This window comes from Halichoeres trimaculatus, unplaced genomic scaffold (assembly GCF_033239565.1).
Source record: "Halichoeres trimaculatus isolate MK-OKI-2021-1 unplaced genomic scaffold, fHalTri1.1 fHalTri1_scaffold_4, whole genome shotgun sequence".
NCBI lineage: Eukaryota > Metazoa > Chordata > Actinopteri > Labriformes > Labridae > Halichoeres > Halichoeres trimaculatus.
The window spans coordinates 10,166,448-10,189,856 of NW_027437182.1; the positions used below are offsets into that span (position 1 = coordinate 10,166,448).

Here is a 23,409-nt window from a genome sequence, read left to right on the forward strand (position 1 = left end):
ACAGTGTTGATGCGCAGTTTATGTCAAGTTACATTTTTTTAGGCTGTTCTGACATCAGCTAAGTGTTACATACACCCTCGATTACTGAGGTCATGGTTCCAACTGTGTCTCCCTTCACTTTAAATCAACAAAGATACACTGTTCATGGCTCAACAGAGCATGGCGGCTCTGGGTCAGCCGCTCTCTGTTGGACATAATTTAATTTGATGGTGTGAAAACTACACTGCCCAGGATCACCGACTTCATGCATCACGAATCCTGAAAGTTTCGTAAACCACCACAGTCTGACAGTTTGGACGGGTGAAATTCAACCACACCCCTTACTGGTCAACTCTTAAAAGTTTCAAAACTACTTTGATTCCCTTTGTCTAGCTTTTAAATTAGAAGCTGGCCAGTTTCTATGAATGCTCTTTCTCCTTTTCTGAGCAATTTTTCACATAGTGTCTCTGAAGAGCTTTCTACCATCCTTTTGACATGAAAGTGTCGCCTCAGCTATATTTCTGTGACAAAAAAATGAACAAGTGAGAGAGAAAAGTGCCACTTTCTTACTGGCCTGCACTCTAACTGGCAGAAGCCTTCAGTCTCCCACAACAACTGACATTGTGGGAACAGAGGACATAGAAAAAGAAAACACACTTAAGTCAAGAGTCGGGACTTGATTCATAGAAGAAGAAGAAGAAATGGGGACACATTATGGCACGGCTAAACTAAAGCCACAGCTCCATATTTTAAACTCACAGTAGTCTCACTTGCTCTGGAAATCCTATTTTACTAATAGTCATCAAAAGATTTTTTATTTCAGTGCATCATTTGGGCTCCCCACGGGCAATAAAAAGAAGATAGTAATGTTTCATGCAATCTGGTGAACCACAAGCCCTACTGAGAGCACTTTGCAAGACCACATTTCAAATGAAGGTTGAGATGATATTTCTTAAACACTTTTCTCTTTTCTTCTTTCTCTTTGTTTCATCTTCACACCTCACTGGCTGCTGTATTTATTGGTTCTATTAAGAGTTAAGCAGTTCACTTGCTTAGGGCAGAGGTATGTCACTAATTCTGCTATGTGACATCTACTATTCCTGCTGAGAAATGAGACAAATGGAAACAGGTTCCTACACATGCAACCACACAAAACTGCTGAAAATCAACAGTGTCTGAAAAGGATCGTGGAGAAGTCCTGATGGAACCGTACCTCTTAGCCGCCTCTACTAAAGCTTTCTCATCTGGAGAAGAGGCGTAGTACTCCATGTGACTGGAAGAGAAACCGTTAACTTGGGAGAATGGGTCTCCTCCCACACCCAGACAGTCCGGCTGGTCGTAGCTGATCTGAACCGTGTGACACAACGCCACCGCTTTCAGAAACAACAACTCCTCGCCAATCTGGAAATCACAAGGCAGGGTGAGAGGAGAAGAAACAGATGTTTCTACTTTTGTTGTTACAGTAACAAGCATCTAATTTCAGAGCCTGGCTTTCTGACAGTATCTTTGTTGCATCAGTGCATTAATCCAATTATCTAATGTTAATTACATAAATGTCCTGAGGCAAAAACCATCTCTAACATATGAGGTTAATTTGTTCAAACGATATGGCTGCTAGTTTAATAGCTGCAAAGAAACCAGTACATATGTGCAGTGTGCGACTGTTGGAGGAAATAAATGAACTATGTGTATATGTGCGTTACCAGTTGAGGCGTTGAACCATCTGGAGAATCGTCAGTCATTCCCTCTGGTACCAGTTTGCCGTTAACTTCCCTGTACTTTGTTCCGTTGATTGAACACTCACGGAACTGCATCTCGTTTTCTGTTAGCGTACCTGTCTTATCTGTAAACACATATTCCACCTGCAAAAGCAGAGATGAACAGAGTTTAAGCTCCCATTTATCCTATCTGAAGAAATCTTTGCACACGGAATAAGTGCCAAATTTTACTGCATGTATGATGCAGAGAAAAAAAGAGTAAAATAATTTTAAGTATCATGATACCAAATAAGTGTATTACTTGGAAAACATTTCATGTGAACGGCAAAATGGCAAAAAAAATCCCATTCCCATCGTTCAAATAGCAAAAACCTAGGAGTTAATCTTGGTTGCCAGGATATCCCCTTGAGTGTTTGTTCTGATGTTACTGCACTTGTGCTCTGTACCTGTCCCAGCTCCTCATTGAGGTCAGAAGTGTTGACCTGAGCTTTCTGGTCGCTCTCCTCATGGTAAAGGTCCAGATCCCAGCCAATAAAAAAGGAGCCCAGGAACTTTTGCATCTCCACAGTAACGTAGAGTGATATGGGGATGATGAAGTTATAAAGGACCAGGAAGGCCAAGAAGTCTGAGATGAACTTCAAGATCTAAAAAGGAATGAGAGTAAATTAGACAAGGCACAAAGGAGAAAAAGGAGGACAAGGGGTTAAAACATTGACTTTATATCAGAACAAGTGCAGACTGGCTAAAGAAGAATTGTAGCTAGAGTGAGATGGAAAGACAAAGAACAAGAAAGGACAGAAGGTAAAAATGTCAGTAGTGGACGATTAGGTGCCTTAAATGGAAACAAATTGATGTCTTATTTGACTGAAATCTATAGGAACATGTTTCTGAGTTGCCTTTCTTGAACATACAGTATTTTGTTTCCAGTCTGCACAAAATCTTTTGCACTATGTGGAAATTTCTTATTCCCCTTTGCAGACTTCATTTTACTCTCTAACTGCAAGTAATTACTTCAGAGAGTGGAGAAAAAATATTAAGATTGTAAAAATAGAACATCTAACCCACACACGGAGTGATGGTGCTTCAGTTCTGATCCCTCTAAATCAAAGCAGACAGGGTAATTCATTCCCATTAAGGATTTAATTACTGTGTGTGACAGGAAAGGAGAGAGAGAGAAAGAGAAAGAGGAGCAAAGACTAAAAGAGCATCATAAGGTGTGAAAAAATCTGTTCATTTTGGTTATAAAATGGGGTTTCTGAAACATGTCAGAAACAGAATCAAGAAAATGTTTGTTTCTGGTGTGAACAGAGGATGGAAAACAAAAACTGCTTTATTTTTGAACTGGAAAAGCTGTCTGGAGCAGGATACTCTATCTGAATTGAAGAGAATGGAATATCTATCGTAACACTGCCTGCAGCTTTCTAGACCACCTCTTATGCCAAAACCACAAAAACAAAGTCATTAATTTGTTGCTGGTATTCTTCTTTCAGTCTCCAGAGAGAAAGAGAAGAAGCGGTAACTGTGCATCCTCCCCAGCAGGGATTTTCTCTGACTGATTAGTGTTGGCAGGTAGGCTGATAGGCTGGCAGACTGGCCTTTCCTCTCTAATGCCTTATCACAAAATCTAGAGACACTTAAACCGCCCCACCTTCACCCTTCTAGGACTGTGGGTGTTTATGTGAGGATTCAAGTGTGGGCTCTTGTTTTTATCTTCACAAACTCCCTGTATTAATTTAAACCTGCAGCGGTGAGAGATGCCAATTATTGTTTGCAGGGAGATGAAAGTAAAGAGGAGACAGAAGTGGAACACGGACATATATCTCCCCTCATCTCATCTCTGGGGCTCACTGCCTTCACTTAGAAAAACAAATCAATGAAAAGACATTCTTGTGATGCTTAACGTGTGGCTGACTAACCGGGCTGCTGTTTCGCTCCTGCTCAGTCTTCTGATTGTAGAAGGGTTCATCCCATTTTTCCTCAGACTGCCAGGCGTACTTCAGGATGGTGCTGAGAACAGCCTCAAACAGCAGGATGACCAGGTAGATGATCAGGAAGGTATTCATGGACCTAACACAAGAAAAGGATTAAGTGTTGAATGTGACTCTAAACATATTTTTTAATCGCACTATTTCATTTACTCTGAGATCAAGTGCTTACTTCTCCACTGCAGAGCGTTTCTGGGACTTGCACTTGTAGTTGAGAGCCATCTTGGACTCCATCCCTGTGTAAACTGCCACACCTGCAGCACAGCACACTCTGTGTTAGTGTTACAGCAGGTCTTTTTACACAACCCACTTGTGAATGAACTCACAGACATTAAAAATAGCACAGTTACATTTATTCATGTTTGATCACTGGCTCTGGTCCAGCTGTGTTCACAGACATAATGGTAAAACATCTGGACATACTGCAGCTATAAAGCCTTCTAAAGATTCACTGTACAAAAACAGTTTTGTGTTTACATAATCAGATCTCTATCCTGATAATGAGCAGTCCGTGCTCTCCATAATGTCATCTGAGTCTGATTTAGCAGTGCCACAGCTGCTTCGTTGCTGTGTTTCTGCTCTGTCCAGCTTTTTAGAAGCTTTCTCGAGCACATTAATTTATTTTCTTCTTCCTTCCTGTGTCTGAATTTGTCTATAGACTTCACAGAAAGATCAAATGTATCCCCACAACAGCTTTCCTTTCAGGCAAAGCTTTTCCTGCATGAGGAACATTTCTTTTGATTGCATGAGTATTGACTCACCGAAAATCTCTTTGGTATTTTTCAACCTGGCTCCTCGTAGCAGCAGATTCTCAGGACCCAGCGGTCTAACATAACAGAAAACAAAAGCATCACAAATGTAGGAACAGATAGATGTGGCTATATGATGTTGCTAAAAATCAGACATGGTGTAACTTTAAAATAAAAAAGTAGCACTCAAGCAATCATATGATAACTTATTAAAATAAATCCTTTTAAAACTCTGTCAATCTTTCTGACAATCTTTTTATATCAGCTAATATAACTCTTTTGTTGTTTTGAACTGTTTTCTGGTTTTGTAACCTTCACAATGCATTAAAAACTACTCACACAGAGATGCCTCTCATAATTTCTAAAGAAAAGATCAAGGTATGTATCCTAGAGAGTACCTAGCAGACGTGCGCACCTTAATCATGACATCTGTAGCTGTATCTTTTGTTTGCATTTTCCATCAATTCATTACTTAAATTATTATTCGTTAAAACCTGGATAAAACTGATCTTACCTGACAATCTCTTCTCCATGTTGAGTCACTGTGATCCGACCAACAAACCTGGAAAACACCAAGAACATTTAAGTTAAGCAATATGACAGAAGAAGAAAATTACCGATATGCACACAGAAAAGTAGTTTGATTCTAATAAACCTGATAGAAAAACAATATCCAGCAGGAAAATAATATAAGACAATTTAAAGAACTTGAAATGTAAAAACGGATTTGGATTGTATCGAACAATTTTTCAATAAGAAGTGCACAAATGGAATAAACATGTAAAGTGTAAACAATTTGGTTTCTTGAGCAGAATTTTAATGAGGTTTATCCCTATACATTGCCTTGACTCTGGAACCAAGTTATAGGTTAATACAATTATTAAGAAATCAGATCACTGCAGAAAGCTGGTAACAGCTTGGTTAGGCAAATTTAAACTTTGTGATTGTGAAAAGAAAGAGCATTGAAGAGAGGGGGCATGAGGAGACTGCCGCCAAAACAAACTGCTGGATCTAAAAATACTCTGATTGATTCTGAAGTCGCCAGCTGTGACAGACAAATGGGAAAGCGGTTGCTGGAGAGGTGATGGAGCCATCTCACCCCATCATCCATTTAAATAACACATCTCTGGTGGAGTATTTCTACCATGCATTTATCATGCTGGTTTTTTAAGTTGGGTATGTCAACTTTGTGGAGTGCAGACAATAAAACGTACCTTCACTTAGACCTACTTTGATAGATTAAAGAATAATTTAGGGTTAAGATGACAAAAAAACTGCTTTTTGTCCTCCTTTCATTCATAAAACTGTGTCCCTAGCTCATACCTTCAGTTTATTCTGAACACAGCGGATGTATTTAAGTGTCTTTAATTGGGCAGTTTTGAATGTTGTTTAATTTTTTCTTCACTGGACTTAACATGCCCCCACCCTGAAAGTGTAAACCAAATAAGGGCAGATTACCTGTATAGGTCAGCCTCAGGTTGTTGACACTCCACCACTGCCTGCAGAGCCTCCAGTTGGGACACAGACTGACACACAGAAGTCTCTGCCACAGAGAAGTGAGTCTACAGACACACATATTTAAATATTCAAATATTTAAAGTGAAAGTAAAGCATACATATATTGGATGGGTACTTATTCAGCTGTGAGGGAGACATTTCATACTAAAGAAAGCACAAACACATTAATACATAGATCTACGTATAGAGCCAAAGGCTTTCTATTTTTAAGACAACTGGTTGGGTCAGTTGCTGCTGTTCTAGAAGAGAAGTGGAAGTAAGAAAATGCATTACATTCTAATGAGAGCAGCAGGGAAAACTAGTGAGTTTTAAGTGAATGCATCCAATACGTCAGTTAAGCCTTCAGGACTAACAAGATGTGTTTGATGACGAACACTGAATGTAAACTTCTCAACCAAATGCTAGTTTGTTCACCTAAATTTTGTTTGTTAACACCACAAAAAAGGCACCATCAAGTCAAAATCATTGGTTCATCCAGTTTGACGCAGTATAGCTGTCTTGTTTACTTTATAAAGTGGTTGTTTGAGCAGTTACTGATAATAGCAGTCAAGAGCAGTGTAAAGTTCTCACACCACATATACACACAAAGCCAACACACACACACACACACACACACACACACACACACACACACACACACACACACACATACACACACAGACCTTAAGGTTGGTCTCTCCATCAAGGCTGGCTGTGGTGATGTGACAGGTGCCTTCTGCACGATCGGACGACAGTAACACCAGGTCAGCAGGAAACGTCTCGTCTTTAGCCACACGGACAATGTCCCCAACCTGAACAGACAGGCAGAAAAAAACACTCACACACAAAGGCTTAAACACTGTTCAGTCTTTATTTTAATGGACTGCTTCTTCAGTACTCAAATACTTTTTGGAAAGCCTGTTTTGATCTTGTCTAAACCAATCTTGTGTTACTTTCAATGAAGTATTTTTTTATTTGAGTTCTTTAAAAATTTGATAGAAATGATCAAGGTTGGAACAAAGTTTGTTTTGGAAGTAAAGTACATGGTTAGAAAATAACTTTTTATGCCTCTCTTTTGATGTTGGATAAGGTTGAGAAGTAAAGCATGCATCAATATTTTACAAATTTAATTAAAGGTCTCCTTTCAATTGGTAAACATGTTTTCTTTAATCCTGTAAATGAATTGTGAAAGGCTTATTTGGACTTGCCAACATGATGGGTGCTAAATAAACAGACTTTGATAAAGCAATATCTTCCATCTTTTATGTGAAAAGTGACAGTTTAAATTAATCTAGACTAATATCACATAAACTGTTTCCAGTATTTCAGTTTTGATAATTATGGCAAAGAGTTTAAAAGGTAAAAAAATCGCATATCTATCAAACAATACAGGTACCATATATCTCTTGTTCTAGTGCAGCACACTCAACCACAATCAATGGAAGGACTGCTGACTTGACAGTTGAACAGAAAAAATCATTGACACCCTCCACAAGGAGGGCGTGCTGCAGAAGGTCACTGCTGGAAAAGCCAGCTGCTCAAAGAGTATTGTATGTAAGCATATGGAAAGCAAGTTGACCAGAAGGGAGAGGTGCAGAAGCAGCTTTGAGAGGATTGGACACTCAGGAAAAGACAATTCAAAACCTCGAGAGAGCTTCACAAGGAGTGAAAGCTTATGTCAGTGCATCAAAAGCTAACAAGTCTTCGAGACAGGGGTTACAACTATTGCATTCCTAATAACAAACTCCTGAAACAGAGACAATGAGGACAATGAGGCCTGATGATTTAGGGTTCAATATGATCTGCTAGTGTTGGCCCGCTGTTTAGGGTTAGGGTTAGCACCACTGTCTTTCCTTTCCACTAGGGCTACACACTTAACAAAGACATCTGAAAGCCACTATCAAGCAACCTTGGCATCAGTAACACTCAGCAGAGCCACAGGCTGAGTGTCTCCATGCCATGCCAAACTGATACAGGAATTCATGGTCAGTTTGTATCAACTAAGTCCTGAGTGTAGAATTGGACATACTTTGCACAAGTTGGATGTTTCTTTAAAATATTTTTGATTGATTTTCAGAAATGTTCAAACATTTGAGACACTGTGTTACTGATTTTCAAAAGCTACAAGCAACTATCTTGAAATGTTTCGTTATTTAACATCCAGTGAAAATAGGATTTTTTAAAGTCTGAATTTTTAAATTCAACTGCTAATGATAAAAAAAAATCCACAGTTTTAAATTATTTTCAGATGCTCACATTTGAAGAATTATGAAGTAAAATGTTATTTTGGTTGTGTTGCACTTACTCCAGACACACTATTGACACTTGGTCTGTTAGATGTCTGAACTCAGAGGATATGTACAGTGTGCATTACAAAACCTTGAACAACAGGATTATCTTGGCTTTGAAGACAATTCGGTGGAAACAGGAAAGGTAAAAAAAAGCTTCCTTAAGTATAGTGGTTGGCTGAAAATGAGCAAATAGCTGCAAAATAATCCTCACTGTGCACAGATGAAACACTAGAAAAATGATAGCCTTCAAAAGACAAACCGAACAAAAAAAACAACTAATGCTACTGCAATGAAACAAGCTGTGGAATTTGTACAGATTTGTTTCACTGCAACAAATTCATCTGTCATGGAAAATTCTAGTCTCTTGTGAGTTAAACAGACCAATGCCCCAGTTTCTTGCACTACTGACATATAAAACTTTTTTCCTTAGCCACAAACACTGCTTTATATCATCTTTCTGCTCTCAAGAAAAGCCACAAGCACCAGGAATTTAACATCCATGCTTAAGTTAGCTAAAGCTGCTGGCGCTGAGGTGTGAAGCGCTTTTTTGATCACTTTAAACTACATGTAGGCAGGGGATGTTATAGGAGTAATAAAATCCTTGGCTGTGCAATTTTTGCCACATTACCCTGATATTCTTGGATCTTGTTTGGACCAGACTTCCACTGCGAACCACAAACACTGGAGCTCCGTTCACCTCATTGTCTGCTTTGTGTCTCAGCCAGTCCTCATAGCCCTGTAAAGAAATTAATTCAATGATCAATTAGACTCAGTAAAAGACAGCTGCCAGCTTCACAGTGGTATATTGCTTTATTGATCAGCAGGAATGATGCAGAGCTGGATTACTTATTGATCACTCTAATATCTTATCACTATTCCAAACACACTTTTGCTAAAGTGGTGTCGATATTTCTGGTCGGATGAAAACATCTTTGAAATTAACAACAGCTATTGCTAAACTAAGTTGCATATGACATTTTGGATAAGTTAAGGACTATGATTAGTAACAGTTTAATGTTACTGTTTGTTATTAGTTCTCCATTTTAGTTCCTAAGCCTGACAAAGAGGAAGCTATTATGTGCCTGTGTTCTCACCTGTTTTATGGCAGTTACTGTGATCACAAAGAAGAGAGGCAGACCGCTGGTGACAGGGGAAGTTGGGGTGTCTATCATTAACTGGAAAGACAAACACAGAGTTGGGGTTGGAAAAAAATTCAATCATATTGTGAGTGTAGTGAAATAAACATGGCTCCAGAGGCGGAGTAAAGCAGTATGTGTGATAAAACTAGAACAGCAACACAGAGAAGAAGCAGCTGATTTGTCAAACAGGAAACCTGCCATAAGTTTCGATTCAGATTCACACAAACACACACATAACTTCAGACAATTACACACAGGTAATTACAAGTTTCAAAAGCAACATTTACTGTTGCAAAGGAGAAAACGTGTCAGTTTTTCAGCTGTAGGAAATCAGTGAAGTACACTGTGTTTTAAAAGTTTAACACCAATCAAAAGATTATAAAAAACTTCTAAAAAAGCTTTCACCTTAAACTATTTTATTGCATTTAATCATACATGCATTTCTACACTTATACACATTTCTTAACCTGATAGAACACAGAGTCAGGAAACGAGCAGAGAGGCATTGAAAAGTAGACGCTGTGGTATCTGGTATGTGGTTAGTCTCTCTGACGAGAAGACACCCTATGCATGAAAAAAAACCTGTATCAAAGAATGTGTTGTTTTAGAAAAGCACAGCACATGGAAGTGCAACGGTATGCCCCCCCTCCATCTCCATCACATTTCCTGGATTACATTTTAACTTGTTGCTTAATATTACACCACAGGTCTCACAAGTGTTGTCATGCTATTGATCTTGTGAGTCCAGAGTGAAACATTTTCGTTGTGTGCATTTAGTTGTGCCTTAACTCTGGACGGGAGTGTTTCCATTTATTGCCAGGGAAGTGAGGATCATATTTGACTTATGTGGCTAACTGCAGCATATTTTTAGAAAGAAATAACTGTTTCTGTCACATCATGTAAAAATACAGAAGTAAAATATACAGAGTGTATATACATTTTCCAGAACTGCACTTCACTGGAGTTGACTTTTAACAAACAAACAACAGTTCATGTTTTTTAATCTTTTCTGACACTGTGGTACGTTAAAGGATGCTGGATTACTCAGAAGTGAAGCTCTATCTCTTGGAAAACTGAAACATAAACTCTATCTCCCCCCACGTTACAATGCAGCAGAGGGTTGAGCAAGCAATGGCTGCAGGAGGCTTGGCCTTGTAACTTTAGGCTGTCACATTTTCAAAAAGTCAAAGTGTGAATGCATTTAATGTAACGTGCAATTCTTTCCAATTAATTTTAAGCCACCCATATCGTGCTATGCTGGTAGTCAGAGCTAATTAGCCATACGTAGCTACTCTCAGACTCTTCTTTTTCAATAAAAGACAGGAAGTCAGGCAGAGCTTTGACACTTACTTTTAGCACATTTATGGCTCTTTTGGGAGTCACTGTGTGGGCACCAGGGCTGTAGCTGAGAAAATGGTGCTACATTTAGAGACTCTCTGGTGTGTGTTTCTATAGGGGAGTGTCAGTACATTTTTAGGGGGGATTTTTGTGCTTTTGCTGTTTGTGGTGGTAAATGTCACTGCTGGTTAGCCCCATACATGTAGTCAAGCTCTGAATTTGATTTTTGATTCTTTTTTTTTTGCACTAGTATAAGATTTATTTATTTTTTATCAATTAAATTAAGAAAAACATTGAGCGTCCAGAAATCATCCATGGCACTCTAAAAATGGTTAAGCTGGTCATCCAAGAAAATGTCAACTTCACAATGCCAAGGTGAACAGAGCCCTTCCTCTCAGTGATTTGAGACTAAGCTGACTTCAGCAGCACTGACAAGTTGAGTGGGTGAAAATAGAGCCTTTTTAGATGGAGTCAAGTCGATTGCTTTGGCTTCACTTCACAGGCCCAAATAAATCAGGATAAGGCTGAAAATCCTTCTTCAGCACCGTCTGATTGATGCACAATGATGGCCTCACACCTCAGGCTGGCTGTTAAGACGCACATATTATCTAACACGTGGGTGTTGTGTTTTAACACACAGACAGACCTGCCTCTCTGGGAGCCTATGAGTCACTCATGCATGCACACACAAGACATATGTATTTGTTTTAAGGGCAGCAAAACTGAGGTCACAGTTGACTTTCCACCAACATGTACCTAAAAACAAAGATCAGTGTGTCTGGGTTTGTGTGTGTATTTACCTGTACAAGGAAGATGATAAGAAAATAGAAGTTAGCTATCCTTCTGAACTGCTCGAATAGATTTTTAGGGACAAAATTCCAAATTGTGTACTGAAAGAGAATAGAAAAAACACATCATTAACATAACACAAAAAGGTAAGAAAAAAAGGTGCAGCCAGTTTCAAAGAATCATATGAACATGAAACACAAAACTGCAACCAAAAAAATGTTTTTTTCTTTATTTACATTTTTTGACAAGCCGTTTCAAGAGATCATAACGTCTTACCCATGTATGCATTTAATTGCAATACTGAGTTAAATGTCTTTTACTTTGTAGACGTGTAAAATTATTTTAAAGTAAATGTCATTACAAAGTCAACACAGGTAAGATGTTGTACTCCTAACATGTAAGATGGAAAAAATTGAAGCTTTCCTTTTTGAATTGAATTGAATTGAATTGAATTGATTTTTATTTCGGTCATGTAAGCACACTTATACAATATCACACATTGTCAATAGATGATCACATTGTACATGTCCGTGTTTTTTGTTTTGTTCTTTCACTAAAAGCAATTTTTAAACAGAATTTAACAAACTTGCTTCAGTAATTTTTTTAGTTGTACTTCACATTTTGATTTTTTATCTGTGTCTCAAAGTCCATTCAAATCCAACCCATCACGTGACTTAACCCTCCTATCACTCATGTAGTCCACTGAACAATCAATGGCAGTCCCCTCTACAGGTGTCAGACAGGAGCCTACAAGGAATTTTGTCCTTGTTTCCATTCAACCTGTGTATTGTGAGTGGATCATGTTAGCAACCAGCAATGCTTATAAGTCTCTCAAAATACCATGGCTCATGATTATTTTTTCAAAATTAGTCAAGTTTGTGTTAGATAGCAGAGTTTCTTGAGAAGACACTTTGTCTTCTGCCGTGATTGCAGCCAACACTCAGGCTTGAGCTAAATGTCAAGTACCTCTGTTGAAATGTTTTGCACTTTTGGAAAAAATCCCAACAGGCCTTTTTTGGAACACTCAATGTTTCTCAATTTCAGATTATAACTGTTGAATTAACATAAATCATTTAATTTTTGAGCCAACAAGGAATTAAACAAGAACAGCAGAAGAAAAGGTGCGGCTACAATCTGACCAAATCCTGCACAGGTTTAAAAAGATCCACACTTGCTGAATATCAATATCATTTGGTACCTTGGAGGAGATGATTCTGTTGTCAGCAAAGCGCTGTGGTATGTAGTGACCATGCTGGGGGAAACGATTTGCTACATAAACCGTCCTGGTATCACTCTGATGAGGGGGGTCAAAGCCCTGAAGAGATAAAAGAAAAATGAGAAGAAAGGGGGGAGGGACAGTTAGAACATGTTGAAACAACAGGTCGATCACATTACAAGTCTCTCTACATAGATTATAGTGTACATGTTGATATTTGGAGATTAGTTCTTGTAGAAATCAAAGCGCTCATGAGGCGTGTTACTACACTTTGATGTGGAGTGATGACATGTTGTTTCTGACAAAAGTTGAAAGCTGAAATCCTGTTGAGTAACAGAGAAGTCGATATATAAAACTGCCTTGCTTTAAGATTTCCCCTAAAATGGCTAGGTTGTTTAATTTCACTGTTTTGTGCTTGTGATGTGATTGCACACTTTAACTTTCTCATCTCATTTTTAAGCTAGATATTTTATGATATGGCTGTTAAGGGGGGGCATAAATAATCTCGGAAAGTCTTCACCACACTGGAATCTATTCAAGGTAACATTAACTGCCTTCTGTGTGGTTTGGTTGGTTTATATTTGGGCTTGTTCATCAAGTCCCCGTGGACAACTGTTTTCTGCTGTGGCAGAGGTTAGACTGAGACTGCGGTTACAAACAGGAAAGTAAACACTAAACAGTGCTACATTACTGAAGTTCAAATATGGGCACTGTGAGAATAAGTTTAACAGAAAACAAATTTCTTGAAGCCTCCAAGAAGGGTTGAAACATATTTGATCAGCAAGTTTTTCTCCTCAGCCTCACTTCTTAGTCAACAAAACTTAAACATAATTACAATTTATCATTTACAGTGTCACACAGCTGATATATGAAAATAGGAACATGGAAAAAAGAGAGGCCCTAACTCAGAACACTGAGGCTGATGTGTGTAACAGAGATGTGTAAACTTAGGCCAAACTATACTAAAGCCTGAACCGCAATGTCTACATTATTACTTGCTGGGTTTGACAAAGTCTCTTGACTCTGAACAGAAATAAAGTGAAGCTGAGGTACAAGTATTTGGCTGACTGTGATGAGTTCTGTTAAGTAGTTAGTAGTTAGTTAACGATGGCCTTAAGATGTTTTTTCATCTAAACAGAAATCAGATGTTGTCTCTTATATTAAAAAAACACTGCCTACTATAAAGTGGGTTGTTAATATGATCCTCTCGTGTGTGATATTTTTAATCCATTCATTTGAGCCTTAAGTGAACCCACAAATATTTCCTCACACAACAAAACACAAGATTGCATAATCAGTATCTCAAAACTTCCTGCTTGCTTCTAACACAATAGTCCGTTACTCTAACTCTACTCTATGTCACTGGCAGCACTACAAAGCCAAAAGCAAAGGCTTAAAGTATTTGCAAATGATATGTGACGCAAGTCCAACACACACCCATTCACACACAGACAAATGCATCCGGGCCACGTCACTTGCTCGCGCACACATTCACCTCTGTTCAGGGACACATGTTAGCTATTACTGCCTTTCTGTTTCACTCTCTGCAGCTCTTCATCTCAGGCTCTCTCCGTGTCCTTGCTGCTGCTATCATACTGTTTTCTAAATTAAAACACCACCACATCTTACATTGAGATCTGATACATCTGCTAGACAACTGCATACTCTACAAACTGATATCACTTTAGCAGTGTTGCATTAAAGTATCACCGGAAGTAGTGATGCTAAAGAGTCTTATTTTTCTGCTGATATTGCGTGCTTGATTTACTAAATCAACATTACGTTTTTGCAGTCACATTGCTCCAACAGCGAGCACTCTGTTATCCCCAAACACTGCTCCACTGAAGGGAATGAAAAACAACGGCATCAAGACATTACATTTTTGCTGATCGGTCCTTGTCCACTTTTCTCAAAGCTTTCAGAGCGTCTTTATGACACTTCTTTACTCTCATCTTTCTACAGCAGGCTCTAAAAGGGTTTTTCCATTAGCCTAGGTCAGCCTGGTTTAGCCATGACGTGCAAAGCTCGAGTCTGATGACATGTGTTTCCACTGCAACCTCACATCAGGTGATACATGAAAGACACCAACCCAATCACTGGTTGTGAGTTTCACTTCAATGTTTCTGTTTGATCATTCACATACCGGCCAAAGCTTACTGTAGATTGCCTCCAGCCATTTTGACCCATGCCAGCTACTGTAAAACCAAGCTTTCTGCTTTTCCTGCTAAATATTAAAGAGCTTTACAACTTGCATGTATTTTGTAAAAGTTCTGGAAATTTAATTTTGGTTACCACAAAGTAATTCTTAGACCTTCTTTGGCATTGCTGTACTTTATTAATATAGTAAGCAACTTAAAGTGATTCTCCAGGATGGAACAAGTTGGGTCCTGTCACAAGGTTTAGGGCAGAAATTACCCCTACAGCAGTGATTTTGTGCAGCAGAAGCCCGGGGCGCTCACACCAAACACCCCCTCCCTGCTCGTCAGCTGGTTTCCTATGCATTCAGACGGGGCCATATTTTACTTGACCAAAAACACAAATAAACGGACTCCCACCAAAAAATCTAATATCGGTCTGCATTCATGCTTTATTTAGAGAATTTTCAGCGCGTTACTTTCACACAAAAACACAGCTAAATAAGGCTCCAGTTCTCATCGTGTCGTAAAACAGCCCAACCTCCACTGTAGAGCCACAGCTGGCTACGAGGCGCTCGCCGCTTAGTGTATCAGTCCGTGCGCGTGGCGTGCCAGATATAAACAAACGCAGGTAGTCTGCCAGAACGAAGAGACACGATGAGAACTAGAGCCTTATTTAGCTGTGTTTTTGTGTGAAAGCAACGCGCTGAAAATTCTCTAAATAAAGCTTGAATGCAGACTGATATCAGATTTTTTCGGTGGGAGTCCGTTTATTTGTGTTTTTGGTCAAGTAAAAAATGTCCCCGTCTGAGTGCAGAGGAAACCGGCAGAGGAGCAGGGAGGGGGTGTTTGGTGTGAGCGCTTTGGGCTTCTGCTGCACAAAAACACTGCTGTAGGGGTCATTTCTGCCCTAAACCTTGTGATAGGACCCAACTTGTTCCATCCCGGAGTATCACTTTAAGGACTTCACCAGATAAACGATTAACTTAACGTTGGACCTCTACTGTCTGAATTAAAACTGTCAAAACTGATGCAGCTGACCAGCTGTTATGATCAGCTCTCTATGCACTGCTTTATTTAATATTGTCTGCTTCTGTTGGTTTCTATGTCCCAGCATGGTCTGTCAAGTGGCACATACAGGAACTACACTGTGTGTTTCCACATATTAGGACCCTATGATTGAATAGTTCTTTTACCCTACATTCAGAGTGTCGGCAACAACCTGGAAGAATGTCTGAGTTTCCCTAAATACAATTAAAAAAACAGTTTGATGGCAAAGAGTATTTTTGAGCCTTGACTAAAGGCAATACAACTTTGTTGTATTTTTCATAAAAGATACTGAGGTGTAGCATAAGAGCTGGACCAAAAAACACACATCAAGCCCAACACTCTGTCAAGTGTAATGACCTCAGTCATGGCAGACAGCCTCTCACACTGAAGCCTGACCAGGAAAAAGCAGCCAACATCCAAGGTAACACTGAGAAATTGGATTAAACCAAAAATACATACCCAAAAATACCATATCAATACCATCAAAAACCCTAATTAAACTAAAATCAGTGACAGTGATTTACTTTCCTTTGATTATTTTTTGAAAAAAACTGTAGCTAAATCATGAAAACTTCCAAAAGGAGCATCAAGGAGGTGCACTTAAAGCACAGTCGTCTTAGTTTTCTGTAGTGACTACCCCGTAGTCCCATCACTGTTTAACAACAGCTGCTGCATAGTTTCTGTTAAGCAGTTACATATAAAGAGCCAAAAAGCATCACAAGATTTTAACCCTTTAAGAAACAGTTTCTGCAGACACCAAGAGGCTGGGAAGATGTCTTTAAGGTAGAATTCACACAGGTGCCAAAGTAACTGCTGAGTCATTGGCATAGATCAACGAGCTAATACATCCTCAAAGAAGATTTGCAGTAAATATCTCACATAGAAGACCTTTTCATGACCAATGTAAAAAAAAAAAAGAAAAGAAAAAAAAAAAAACCTTGAACACTTCTTACTTTCCTCCACACAGTTTTTCAGACACTACAAGAAGACAAAAAGTCTGCCTCATTCCCATCATCAGTCATATTGTTGAGTCATTTCTGTCTTTGCACACAGTAGCTTAAGTTATCTTAACATGTGGTTGAGTACAAAACTGCCAAAGTTTACTGTAACAAAGATGTACCCTTGTGCAATTAAGGATTCAGATTACCCCATGGTTCCAACAACACTGCAATGCAGCTTAAGTTTGTCAGTGTTTGAGTCTTTGACTAAGAGACATTACACTGAGAAATGTTCCTGCTCAAAGAGTTTCAAGTGATTGCTAAAGTTACAAAGCTGTCAGACAAGACGGTTACTGATGGATTAAAACTTAACTTTTGGCCAGTGTTAAACCTGCTACTCTGTCTACAATTTCTAATGCCCACTCGAAGTATGTGATTCTGAAGGACATTTGTAATTTCAGCATAACAAATACAATCCACTGTTCTTACTTTAAAAGATCAGCTCAGCAAAATTTATGGATGACAATACCAGGGAAATTTCTCTAACATGTACCAAAAAAAACAAGTGATGTGTTGAAATCCTGAGCAACAGATAGCCAAGGGCAGGTAAGTCTTGACAGAGGAAGCAATTTCTGTCATGGTGTAGCTTTGTTCTGTATAAGCAAAAAGGAGGGGGACATGAAAGCAGAGGCAGATGTCTCACCAGCTACCTGTGCTACCTATTGTGCCAAGCTAACTTGTTCCCCATTTACAGAACCAGAGCTTGGGACAAATTCAATTACCAAACATTTACAGTCAAGAAACAATGACAGTGACCGTAAATCCTTCCCTTACAACATCTCTGGCAAGTGATGTACAATATGTACACCCTACATCACTGGGAAATATCTTGTGTACTAAAAGTCCATCCTCAAAGGCTCTTTAGCTCCACAAAGAAAAGTAGTAAATCCTTACATCTAAGTATTCATACACCACTTATCCTTCAGAAGCCAACAAGCCTCAATAATTCAAAAATGAGTTCTTGTTTTCAAAGACTGAGCATTCATTCATTCATTTTGGTAGAAAATATTAAAGGATAAGTTCAGTTTATACAGCTTTTCCATTGTTTATAGAATGAAGCAGAACAAAATACTCACCCAGAAGGCTAGATCCAAGCAGTACTTTGGGAGATATTTAGATCCAAAATCGTGCAGCGGACGTCAGTATAATGGGATCCATCGGGGCATAGACAGCGCCACTCCTAAAACTGCATTAATCGTCCAAAAACTTGTGTTTTTCACCAATACTCCATCATGGTTCGCTCCGGGTTAGTCCTCTGCTGCAGTTTGTGTCACTCCAGACAGCGCTGTGTGGCTGTACTGACCTCTGAACTGATGAAGACTTTGTTTACGATTGCCCCTCCGCGCGTCATCATGTAGCCTGCCGTCTTCCCCTGAAACAATGAGCCGCACTGCGCATGCGCGGAGGGGCAATGGTAAACAAAGTCTTTGTCAGTTCAGCGCTGTCTGGAGTGACACTACTGCAGCAGAGGACTAACCCAGAGCGGACCATGATGGAATATTGGTGAAAAATACGAGTTTTTGGACGATTAATGCAGTTTTAGGAGCGGCGCTGTCTATGCCCCGATGGATCCCATTATACGGACGTCCGCTGCACGATTTTGGATCTAAATAAGCACTGCTTGGATCAAGAAAACCTTCTGGGTGAGTATTTTGTTCTACTTCATTCTATAAATAATGTAAAAGCTGTATAAACCGAACTTATCCTTTAAGGCAGCTCATGATTTTTTAAGAAAACCAAATTAGGCTGTAGTTACACCGGATTTACAGATAAGAACGCATGAAGGGCTGTTAAATTTACATTCAGTATTATTTATCAGTGTGATTAATCCCAGTAGAAGCTCGTTCAAAAATTTTCTTAATTCCCTGTTGAAATAATACTCTTCAACGAGGAAAAGAAAGACAAATCTAATGGGCTAATAGAACATTTCAGAGCTCCAAGACAATTTAGAGTAGGTATAGTGTATCTATTCAAACAGTCTCTAAGTTATAGTCTTCACATTTCCTATCTCACCCCAGACATCACAGCAGGACTTTTTCTCTGTTTTTAGCAAAATATTGGTGAAAATAAGATAATTAATAATAACAGTACAGTAACAATTCCAGTGTCGCTCTCTTGCACCACAGCACAGCTGGTATTAGACTTTTTCTGTCTCCTGACTCCTGTACTCCCATCTATTTTTAGGCAGACAGGTAATTATTCCCTCCATAAAGCCTACAAGTCCCACAGTGCCTTGGGGGAATCACTGTCCTGAACACTGGCCAGAGGGGACGGACTAATACATCACAGCCGAGGCAACACGGTGAATTGTAATATAGACTGAGAAACATTTCATCAAATAGGATGAGCTAATCACAGGGTTGGAAGAGGAAGTCAAAAACAGAGCAAAAGACTGCAACACAAAGAGAGGAAAATAGAGAGGGAGAGAGATGGTGAGAGCAAAAGACTGTAGTCATGTACTGTAGGTGCTGCTTTTGACGATAGTACTGATGACAACAGCAATACTAATGTGGCTGGAGGCATGTCAAGTAGATATCTAACAACATGTGGCATGGAATAAGGAGCCTGAAGTAGAGCTGAACATTATAGGGGACTTTTACTAAGGTGCCAGAGACCACATTTAAATATCAATGGGTTCATGTTTCAATTATAAACCTGCTGCAGCAACATGGAAAGAAATTTTCAATCGGCCTACACAACTAAGATTTTTCAGATGAACAGGCTAAGATTCATATGTGCAACAAGCAATTTAATTTACACACTTATTCATCTTAGTTTCCCTGTGCTTTAACTTTTCTCAGGTTTAGTTTTCCTTGATTTTTCTGTCACTAAAATGAACCCAGGGAACCCAGGATCTAACTGAGGTACAGGTAATGCAACAAAGTGCATACTTACAACATTTGGTTCAACTCCTTATTCAAAATAAGATCAAAGTTTCTCACAACTTGCTAATGCAAGCAATGGCTTCATTGAAAACTTCTTGAGTACTAAAGCAATACACAATTTTAGTTCAGCTAAATCAAACCAGCTGTAGTGAAGCTTTTTATTTTGTAGAGTGCACCTTTGGGAAATCACTTCTAAAAACTACTACAACTAAACCAAATCACACATATCAAAGGGCGGAAAGGGATTCAGGTTTTTTTTTTTTTTTTTTTTTACTAAACTAGCCAATGTTAAGCTCTTGCATCACACATCTCAAATGTTCTGTACATCTAGGTTGACATTAATACCATGAGGGCTTAGGGCAATGACCTAGCACTGCAGTGGAGGAACCTAATCAATAACAAAACTTGTTGAAATCTGCAAAAAAGGATCCATTTACATCAAAAACCTTAAAGTGCTTTATTCCACATGGGGAATACTTGCAGAACAAGTTGTTTCTGGGTTCTCCCAGTTGCTGCTGCTGCCAGCATTGTGATTATAGTGGGCTTTCTATGATGTAACTGCAGCACAACTTGCATGATGTCAGCACAGCTGAGAGAGGAAGTCTGACATTAGAACCTGTCTGACTGTTAGTTAGACCTCCCTCACCTCTTTTCCCCCTCTCTTTCTTTCCAAGTACCACATGAAAGGTACAGATAAGCAATTTGTGAGGGAATAAACACCACTGTATTGCTTTGCAGCTGATAACAGGGTCATAAAAAGGTCTCCCCACAAACTTTTTCATTAAATAACTTGTATCAAGATGCATTTAATTAAACTTTTAATTGGCTACAAGTCAATTATATGGTATGGGTCAAATGGTCTGGGCTATCTCAAATTAGACAAAGCAGGCCATCACTTTTAGCTCTAATGTGAAGTCTTGACCTTTATAAGCTGAAAGAATATTTTTTGTCCAGGCTGACTTGCAGCTTAGCAAGTTATTCTAAGTAGTACTGCGGACATGGGAGCTTAGGGACACCTTAACATTGATTAAACTCACATGTGATGGTGACATCAACACTTTAAAAACTATGACTAATCCATAATGTGCACCCATTCATTCATTCATATGGGCGTGCCCCCTCACATGCTCACACACCCCCTCTGCAGTCACACAAGTCTCATTTTCTGACTTTCTCAACTATACGCTGGTTTACACAAGGGTGGGACACATAAAGTTGAAACAGAAATAATGTTAATATTCTAATGGCGGAAAAAGATTAAGGATTGTGTCAAAAAAGAAAAAAAATGACAAAACACGCCAGATGTTTGAATGTGACTGCGCTCACTTCCTAATGATTGTCGTTTACCGGTTTTTCTACTTCCATGTCTTTGCCAAATAATGCGTCAACGTGCAGCCATGTTTGTAGGCAAACAACAGGTGATAACAGCAAATAAATGATTCTCCTTATGAATATGGAGATATCCAAAGTTTTTAGACGTTAAACTTTAACATTTGTATGAAGATTAACACGACCGAGTAACAACTAAACATCACTGTACTGATTCAAAAGTAACACGAAAGGTAAACTAAGGCAGAATCAGGTAATTTATGATATACTCTACAATAACAATACATCTGATCAGCAGTCAAATTAAGAATTAGAATTAATTGTCAGAATATTATTACTCTATCGCTCAAAATAAGTCTGTGTAGTGGTAAAAGTTAAAGCTAATGTATAAAGCTAGGAACGCTGTATAAGTTGTACAGGTAGCTAACTGCCGTTAACTTGGTCAACTCTCAATTAAAGTTTATTTGACAAAGGACAGAGTCGGTTTAAAATGTTAGCGAACTCCTCAACAACTCAAAACACAAGTTAAAACTCGGTTAAATGTTACCGTCTTACCAACCTTAGTCACCCGTAGTCAGGTATTTAACGGTGGCTAGCTGGTAAGGTAGCTAACATAACCCACACCTGGCTGTCATTACTGCAATTCAGGCAACAATGTTTTGTACACAACGGCAACAGCTAATTGACGGTGTTAGCCTGCTAAATTTAACCAAAACAAAGTTAACACCGCTTTCTGTGGGCAAAGCCTCGTATGAAGTAACTCCCATATGAAGATAAGTAAGGGAGGCAGCGTTGCGAGATAGGTAAGAGAGCAGTTTTTACCAGCTGCTGTCGTATCCACCGTAGCATCCTTGCAAAATACGTTCGAAGTAGCCAGCTTGGTCGCTAGCCCAGCGCTAGCAACTAGCTACTCCAACAAAACCGTCCCGAAACATAAACATTTCCCCCCAAAGATAGTTCTTTTCAGTCGCATCACGCGCCACATTCACTGTGAGTAATGTGCAAAAGAAAGAAATCCAGTAGCTCCCATCCCGAGGTAATGTCAAAGATATAATCCCCCGGTAAAAGTGACAGACGGCTGGTCACGGAGTCCCAGTGAGCTACGCTACATCTCTGCTCTGCCACGATCAGTTTCCCTCTGCCAGGACGCAGCTCTGTGCAGACACCGGCTGCTCTCTAACGGCCTCTCAACGCCCCCTGGCTGTCTACTGCCACGCATAACAAGCAAGACAGATAAATGGTCTATCAATCCAAGATCAAATAGATACATTTCATATGATAGATAGATAGATAGATAGATAGATAGATAGATAGATAGATAGATAGATAGATAGATAGATAGATAGACATTTTGTTTACATGCAGAATCCATATACTTGCAAATTAATGTGGGAAAAATAAAAATAAATAAAATGAATTTTAAAATACACATGGGCATAGAAGTGAGTTTTTCCACAATGGTCGTGACAGGTCGTGTACATGGGGCGCGTTTAAACTGCTGGGCCCACCAGTACCCCAGATTATTATACTTTATAGAAAAAGTGCCTGAACTCTAAACCTGCCTGCTAAATATCATGTGTCCTTGTTTGTTTTCTTTATCCTGCTTTTTCTCCATTTTTAAGCACCAGAGGACCACAATGGGATATTAGCCTCAGCTTTTTTGTGTTGGCCAAGACAGAGAAATCCAATTAAATTTCTCTCTTATTAGTATTTATTTAGTCACTTAACAGCTCTCCTTTCATGCGAAGCCTCCTGATTTTGCTGCTTCTGCTCCCTGTCATTACCCCAGATAGCTGCCTTGATCCAGGGACCATGTACCCCACATCTGCCTCACCCCTGAATTTACAACCGTGTAAGAAACATAAGTAGTTTGATACTATAAATACGAGGCAAAGATCTTCTATGTAGCCTTTGTATGACAAATAACCTGAGAGCAATTTTTAGATTTTCAAATTGGCACATAGCCTCACATTGTAATGTGAGTGGTTTGTGGCGGGAGCGTTACCATGAGGTGGCCTGCCTGGGGTAACGTATCCCCCTTAAGATCTGATTAGAGCACCCCACCCCAAAATCCTGAACAATGCTTGGATGTATGCCTTGTCAGCGGCAGGACTTTAACTAAATAAAGAATCTGGACCATACAAAAATGCGCTAACACCTTATTTGCATTTTGTTTGAATGTAAAATTGTGACTTTGAATAAGGATCTTTTGTGTAATCTTAAAGGGCTGGAGCCAAGAAGATTTGAATTTTGACAATTTTTTGTGTTACTTTTTGGAGTAATAAAAAAGGAAGAAAGAAAAATACACAAA

General features: G+C 39.1%; 1 protein-coding gene across 4 annotated transcripts in view; it reads right to left on the reverse strand.

Annotated features, from left to right (window-relative positions):
* atp11b (ATPase phospholipid transporting 11B) overlaps nt 1-22,288 on the reverse strand; it is a 52,506-nt gene extending 30,218 nt beyond the window's left edge. For all 4 annotated transcript variants that reach the window (XM_074669186.1, XM_074669185.1, XM_074669187.1 and 1 more), the window contains exons 1-14: nt 21,921-22,288; nt 12,684-12,800; nt 11,497-11,586; nt 9,314-9,394; nt 8,848-8,955; nt 6,612-6,740; nt 5,890-5,993; nt 4,946-4,993; nt 4,444-4,508; nt 3,855-3,936; nt 3,614-3,764; nt 2,144-2,341; nt 1,683-1,841; nt 1,193-1,380 (exon numbers count right to left, since the gene is read on the reverse strand). In XM_074669186.1, the coding sequence (XP_074525287.1) occupies nt 1,193-1,380; nt 1,683-1,841; nt 2,144-2,341; nt 3,614-3,764; nt 3,855-3,936; nt 4,444-4,508; nt 4,946-4,993; nt 5,890-5,993; nt 6,612-6,740; nt 8,848-8,955; nt 9,314-9,394; nt 11,497-11,586; nt 12,684-12,800; nt 21,921-21,947 (1,547 nt within the window). In that variant the 5' untranslated portion in view covers nt 21,948-22,288. The remainder of the gene's footprint in view (nt 1-1,192; nt 1,381-1,682; nt 1,842-2,143; nt 2,342-3,613; nt 3,765-3,854; nt 3,937-4,443; nt 4,509-4,945; nt 4,994-5,889; nt 5,994-6,611; nt 6,741-8,847; nt 8,956-9,313; nt 9,395-11,496; nt 11,587-12,683; nt 12,801-21,920) is intronic.
* Between the last annotated feature and the right edge of the window lie 1,121 nt (nt 22,289-23,409).